At 32.4% G+C, this 7,958-nt stretch overlaps 1 protein-coding gene across 1 annotated transcript; it reads left to right on the top strand.

Annotated features, from left to right (window-relative positions):
* The first annotated feature begins 3,576 nt into the window (after positions 1-3,576).
* On the top strand, positions 3,577-7,725 carry LOC139872964 (GDSL esterase/lipase At4g01130). Its single transcript, XM_071860898.1, has 5 exons — positions 3,577-3,887; positions 5,138-5,347; positions 6,282-6,439; positions 6,989-7,259; positions 7,364-7,725. Exons 1-5 carry the CDS (start codon positions 3,653-3,655, stop codon positions 7,609-7,611), a joined length of 1,122 nt encoding a protein of 373 aa, XP_071716999.1. The 5' UTR covers positions 3,577-3,652; the 3' UTR covers positions 7,612-7,725.
* Positions 7,726-7,958: the final 233 nt, after the last annotated feature.

Genomic DNA, 7,958 nt, shown 5'->3' with positions numbered 1-7,958 from the left:
TTATGCTGCCAGTTTGTATATTGATGGAATATGTGTGTATGTATATATGTATATATACTGTGATTATAATATTGTTAGCATTTGGAATATGATTTGCTAACTTGTGAGTATTGTTTTCAGGTGATACAGACGAGGAAAAGACTCGGTAATATTAGACTACCGAGTGATGCCGGTATCGGTGAGTGGGACTAACTGGAGAATATAGTATATAGTAGCATGTTATATCATGACTTCCATGCTTGTTAGATATACTTATTGGTGTGGATAGTTAGTACATTGTGATGACTGCATGTTGGTTGATGCTTGTCTGCTGGAGCCCAGTGCGTCCCTATTGTGTGGTAGCCTCGGTAGGAGAGATCAACCTGCGGGTTGGGTTCCTCATGTGGTGGCCTAGACAGCCGTGGTGTATATATATGTGAATGACGCGTCCGTCGCGTGTGGATTATGTATATACATACGGTGGTGGAGGAACTTCTGGTAAGCCCCAGTCCGATCAGCTGGTGGTTAATGGTTTGGCCGAGCCGCCAGAGTCTCTGTAGACGGCACTTGGGTGATGTTTGTGTGTTAGCCTATGTGACATGAGTAGTATGACGGTTCCTGTATACTATTGCCTATAGTTAGTTGCACTCACTTAGCTTCGTGCTAATCCCCCACATCTTCCCTGCAGGTTATGGATTTGTTGTATGCTAGTTATAAGGGTGAAGATGGGATGTTGGAAGATATGTTTGACAAAGTCGGAAACTCTGATGTCGTATCTTTTCTATTAAAGTTGTATTTACGTTTTAATATAACACCCGGTCGTTTATTTATTAACATGTTTTTCATTAAGTGGATTATATATGTATATATACATTTTTAACTTATATACTAGTTAAATTGGTCTTCCGCTGTATAAAAGAAAAATATGGGGTGTTATACCTACCCTCATTTATAAGTTTGGATACATTTTTAAAATTGGAGATTTTAAGTTAATTTTGAAGGAACAATTATGACATCTTTAAAGCATATGTTATTTATTAATGTAAGACTTAATTACGACTTTAATACTTAGTAATAAAACTGACCTCTCGTTTCATATTTGGAACGGGTTGTTACATGATTTATTTTCCGAATTTTGGTGTCGACAAACACTAGAAATTCGTACTTTTCAAAAGCGTACCATCGGGCCACAATTTGATTTCAGCGATAAAATTGCAAGAATTGAAAGCCTCTTGAAGATTTTCCTTGTCGAAATTCAAAGACAATCTCCCGATGAAATGATACAATCAGAATCCTCACCAGAAGACGAAGGATTCTTGCCAGAACGAGAAAACACTACTACAAAAAAATAGCAAAGGAACCTCTTTTTTGCCCCTTAGAAACCGGTTTTACAAGAGGTTCCTTTAGGTGGGGTTCCAAAAGTGTGAAACCGGTTAAGAAACCGGTTCCTTTGATGAAGAAAAGGAACCTCTTTTTAACAAAAAACAGGTTTCTTTCCTGAATATAAGAAACCTCTTTTTATTACAACCGGTTTCGATACCAGTTATTTGGAACCCTTTTTTACTTAAAAACCGGTTCCAAAGCTTCTGTTAAAAAAAATCAAATGCGTTTGATTAATAAAACCTGATCTATATTCATATACATTGAAACCTGCTATTTAATAATTTAAAACAAACTGTTAACAGATTAATATTCTAGCCTCATAAACATACAAAATACTTCAAAAGGTACACATATCTTAGTTTTGTTGAAACATCAACAACCAAAACAACTTACACAAGTTCTAGTTTTGTTGAAACTTCAACAACCAAAATGTTCAACAATCAAAAATAAGATAACTAAGGACCACTAAAAACTTAACTAATCAAGGCTTCAAATATTCGAAGATCCAAGTACTAACGATACTTTCCAACTCGGTCGCGCTAAACTGTTGTGTAGTAATCCACGGTATCTATAAAAAGAACAAAAAAGAGCATGTTAGTCAAAATGCCAGGTAGGTAAAGTGCAGGTTTGTGTGGGTTTGAATGTTAATTAAGTAAACACAATATCCAAGAAACTTATGATTACACACCAGATGACGAACTGATATTGTAACACGCCCATTTTCCCCGATTCTATATAAAAGAGCCCAATGCATATAGACTACTTTAAACTTCAACACTAATAGTACAAAATGGAAATCTGTAAATGGACCTCAAGTTTGATTAGGTGTATAAGTTATTACTTTGAAGAAAGCTATAATGAAGAATTTTGCAAGAAACTTACATCTATGCACCTCATCATGGTACCGAGACAATTCACATCATGGAATCAGAACCCAATATAACTCATGTTCTATGATTCAAACAATGAAAAAACATGATTGATTCAGGAAAAGTTATTATCTTAAGATTATTGGTTCATGAACATACTAATTGATGGCAAGTCTTTTGCACTTTCAAAAAGCTTAAACCTTCCATCTTTCATTGTCATCCCAGATCTACAGTAAAATATACCCATACTTTTATCCTTCCATTAGTGACTAACCCAACCCAACCCAACCCAACATGTTTCTAAGTCTTAACAAATGAACCGTTTAATCCCATAAATATGTACCAAATTATTATTTTTAATCATTTGCTACCTATACTTGGACAAACCCTATCACTAAATTAACAACCCTAACAATAATTTTAACAAATAGAAAAAAAAAATTACCATGATATTTAGAGAGCTTGTGGCCGGATTACGGTTTTATCAGAAATTGAACAGATTTATACATGTAGCAACGGTATTTGGAGAGCTCGTGGTCTTGTTCTGCTCTAATTGAAATAAGGAGGTGGAGGATGAAGTACAATTCACAGGTGATGGCGCTAGTGACGATGAAGGGTAATTTGAATGAACGGAAGTTAGAGGGATCGGAAGTCGGATCGGTGAGAGTGAGATTAAGGGGTTTTTTTTTTTTTTTTTTTTTTTTTTAATGTCTGCAGCGAGAGCGAGAGCGAACAAATGAAGGGTTCAATTAGGGTTTGATGGAGTTTTTGTTCGATCCCGCAAAAAAAGAATCAACTTTTCATTTTCCTGCTGTAAAATTATAAACAAGAAATCGGTTTTTAATTAAAAAGAGGTTTCAAAAAAGTTAGAACCGGTTTTTAATTGAAACAGATTCCTAAGGAAAGAGACCTCTTTTTAAATAAAAAAAGGTTCCAAAAGGTTAAAACCGGTTTTTTCTAAAAAAGAGGTTTCTTAAGTTAATTAAAGAGACCGGTTTTGTTTTGGAGATACAAAAACCGGTTCTTTTTAGTTTTTGAAACCTTTTTTCTTTGACTTATGTAGAAAGAGGTTCCTATTTGAGGTTCTTTTTGTTATTTTTGTAGTAGTGATACCCCGGAGGAATCCTTTTACTTTTCTTTTCTTCAATATGTATTTTGATTTTTTATTAAAACACACATGCAATCTAGTAGCAATACTTTGAATTGATAGATGACATATTTTTTTCCTATTTTCTTCACATGATATTCTTTTAGGTTGTTGCATCGAATAACATCATGTACTTACCAACTAGATATTTATAACTTAAAGTTATATATATACACATATGCACACTTCAAACACATCATCTTCTTACACTCTGTCACCTCTTTATTTCCTCTTCCACTTTCGTTCATCTTTAATTTTACACTTAAATAGATAGATGGGTATATTGTTCATGTTACAACACTTTCGGGTGGTTGTAATTGTGGCATTTTTTGTCGTGTTATGTGGTGCAAAATGCGAATATGAAGGTATCTTCAACTTTGGTGACTCGAATTCTGATACGGGCGGTTTTTGGTGGGCTTTCCCCGAAGCTCCACCGCCAAATGGCATGACGTATTTCAAACGTCCGGTGGGTCGAGCATCCGATGGTCGTCTCATGATTGACTTCATAGGTATGTCAAGCATCCATCCATAATCGGATTTTGATGGATATGAAATGATACTATGATTTACCAAAACAATCTATAGATTATTTATGAATTTTGATGATACATATATGTAGATATTGCCATTTGCAGTACCTATTTACAACCCTTATCTACAAACGTTTGAATATCCTTACTTACGTTGCATTCATGAGTTTTTAATAATTAATAATAATAATAATAATAATAATAATAATAATAATAATAATAATAATAATAATAATAATAATAATAATATAATTTTATAATTAAGAATTTAATAATAACAAGTAAAGAACAATTGATAATATATCGCAGAGTGTTTCCCCCCTCGAGTGTCTTGCTAGAGGGGTGTGGCGTGATAATATATTGCAGTTTCAAAAAAAAAAAAAAAAAAAAAAAATAACAAGTAAAGAACAATTGAATAAAAAGTCACTCTTAAAAGAAATTTTCTAATAACAAACTTAAGGGTTATCATTAAGAGATTTAGTCATGCTAATTTAATTTGTACATTCAAAGTAACTAGCCATTTTCTAGAAATAACTACCACTAAGGCACTAAGTGAATAAATGTACCACCATTCGTGATTCAATTTTTTTCTAAAAGACAACCCTAAGAGTTGTCATTAGAAAACTTCTATAAAATTAGTATTTATGTCTAGATTTTCGCGGCGTGTTTTTTTCGTGATTTTATTGTATTCTTCTTCTGATTTCTTTGCTAGATGTTTCGGTTTTTTATATATAAAATTTGATTTATTACTTGCCTTTCAGAAATAATAAAAGTAAAATTGAAAAATGTATTATGAAAATTTAAATAATATATTTGTATGATCCAATAATTGAAATGCGAATCATAAAATGAGTACAGGGAAATGCAACAACAGATTGCAAAAGACAAAGTGGCTCATTTCCTATGGTCCATGTCTGGGACACCCTTCCTCACTCCGACGGTTCTTCATCTATAAGACAAAAATTAGAGTGTTCTGAAAAGTGAAAATCACGTGTTTTATGCTTATCTTCTTATATATATATATATATATATATATATATATATATATATATATATATATATATATATATATATATATATATATATATATATTATAAATTATAAAATTATAACTATAATGTTAATTGGTGAAAGTGTATAATGAATGTTTCTCGTAGTATAACTTGTAGAAATTTGTTAACAACTAAAATAATAATGTGTATAAGGTTGATCACGTTTTTTGAGTGTAGCTGAAAGAATTGGGGTTCCATTTGTGAGCCCTTATTTGAAGTCAGTTGGATCGGATTACAGGCACGGTGCAAATTACGCAACATTGGCATCGACAGTGTTACTACCACAAACCTCATTGTTCGTCTCTGGACTCAGTCCTTTTGCGTTGCCGATTCAACTCAACCAAATGAAACATTTCAAGGCTCAAGTCGACCAACTTTACTCCCAAGGTGAAAAACTAATTTTGCTAGTATACAGTTTTTTCTAGTGTAAAGAATTTTATATATATATATATATATATATATATATATATATATATATATATATAGTGGTAGGATCAAGAGGGAAGTAACCAATAGGGGAAGCAAATTTTTTTTTTTTTTCGTTTTTTGAAAAAACTTTGTTCACGAACATTATAGATTGGATGAAAATAAGAACATTTAGAAAAGACACTTCGTGATGAATGTTATTATTTTGGCGGGAAAACGCTCGAAGAAGTAATATATAACAATTATCGTGTTTTTCGAGCGTATGTTGAGGTTTTAGACATTAGGGTTTAGATATTAGCGTTTAGATATTAAGGTTTATAGGGTTTAGATATTAGGGTTTAGAAATTTAGGGTTTAGGGTTTAGATTTAGGGTTTAGATTTAGGATTTAGATTGAGTTTTTAACACGAACGGTTTAGAGTTTAGGGTTTAGGGTTTAGGGTTTGGTGTTTTGGGTTTATGGAATAAACCCAAAACACCAAACCCTAAACCCTAAACTCTAAATCGAGCTAAATTTTACTTCACAAAACATGGAAAAAAAAAACGTTAACATTCTTCACGAACAATATTATCTTGAATGTTATTTTTGTCAATCGTTTTTCCGCCAAAATAATAACATTCATCACGAAGTGTCTCTTCTAAATGTTCTTATTTTCATCCAATCTATAATGTTCGTGAACAAAGTTTTTTCAAAAAACGATTTTTTTTTTGCTTCCCCCCGCTTACCCCCGATTGGTTACTTCCCCATTGATCCTGCCCATATATATATATATATATATATATATATATATATATATATATATATATATATATATATATATATATATATATATATATATATATATATATATATATATATATGGGGTTACATTTCTTGCTAGCTTGTTTCGTTTATAGGGTCATATGTTCTTCCTCCACCTGATATTTTTGGAAAATCACTCTACACGTTCTATATCGGTCAGAATGATTTCACGTCTGATTTAGCTAAAACTGGTATCGAGGGAGTGAAACCGAGACTTCCTCTAGTCATTTCACAGATTACCGATACAATTAAGGCAAGTTAATAACCATCGTCATCATAGGCTTACTTGAAGTATTCTATGTAAATAATAGAGTAACTTACACCAACATTTTATTGATTTACATCTAATTAACAGTTTATTGATTTACACCGATAGTATTATACTAATAATTCATATCTACTACTCCATTCGTCTCATATTTATTGTCCATTATTCTTTTTATGAGTTATTAACTTCCATAAATAAATTTGAATAATAAGTTAAAGTGCTTTTATGCCCATACTTTTTGCATAAAACAAAAAAGTAAATAAAAAGTAAAAAAGGATAAACTTGAAAGTTAAGGCAAATTACATGTGACAATCACTTTTTCTTAAAATTAATGATTTTTGTCGAATAGCAATAAAATTGGGACGAAGGGAGTAACATTTACATTGGTTGTTGTTTCTACATAATGAACGACAGTATTCCTCCACTAACATCCGTTAAAGGAATGTAGAAATTATAGTCGGGGATAATCAGCGTAACCACTAATAGATAGAGATCATCTGTATAATTTAATGTTATGTAACGATTTTTATGCAGGAATTGTATAAGTTAGGAGGCCGTACATTTTTGGTACAAAATCTGGCACCTATAGGATGTTACCCTGCATTTTTGGTACAACTCCCTCACGATGATAAAGATATCGATCAATTCGGGTGTATGATCTCATACAACAATGCTGTAGTCGAATACAACATAATGCTTCATGACGCTCTTAACCAAACGAGACAAGAATTACCTGATGCAAAAGTCATTTACGTCGATTCTCACAAAGCGTTGCTCGAGCTTTTTCAACATCCCACCTCTCATGGTACAATTATTTCTCTTTGAATGATCTTTCATTGATACATAGTATGTACTTTATCTTGTGTTAAAATCTATACATTCATACGATTTGTTACATAAATGTTGTAGGGTTGAAGTATGTCACAGTAGCATGTTGTGGAAATGGTGGTGGTCCGTATAACTATAATCCTAAAGTGTTTTGTGGGAATACCAAGTTAGTTAACGGACAAAATCTAACAGCGTTAGCTTGTGAGGATCCTGAAAACTATGTGAGTTGGGATGGAATTCATGTAACTGAGGCTGCAAGCAAGATTGTTGTCGATTCCATTTTTGGTGATGGATTCACGGATCCACCTTTCGAGATTCATTGCTCTTAAGTTCGTTTGGGCTAGTAGATTGCATTCGTGCAGAATAGATGAGTATTCAATAAGTAGTGGCACAAATAAGTAAACTGAAATGTAACATTTGTAGACTCGAAAACAAACAAGACGGAAATTGATACGGTCTATTCGAGTCGACCGCTAACTCCAAGGATAGAAGCCGATTCGAGATGGCTAATCTCCAAAGAAATAAAGACTAAGAAGAGAGACTTTAGCTTAACCCAAATAATTCATTCATCATACATTACAACTAAACAAGTGAATATTTAAACTACAAAACAACCAACGGTTACTACTACCTACAAATCTAGAACGTGCATATTATAAAATAACATGAAATAAAA

This window comes from Rutidosis leptorrhynchoides, chromosome 1 (assembly GCF_046630445.1).
Source record: "Rutidosis leptorrhynchoides isolate AG116_Rl617_1_P2 chromosome 1, CSIRO_AGI_Rlap_v1, whole genome shotgun sequence".
Classification (NCBI taxonomy): domain Eukaryota; kingdom Viridiplantae; phylum Streptophyta; class Magnoliopsida; order Asterales; family Asteraceae; genus Rutidosis; species Rutidosis leptorrhynchoides.
Note: the sequence above shows the minus strand (reverse complement) of the source record. Positions and strands in the feature narration are given on the sequence as shown.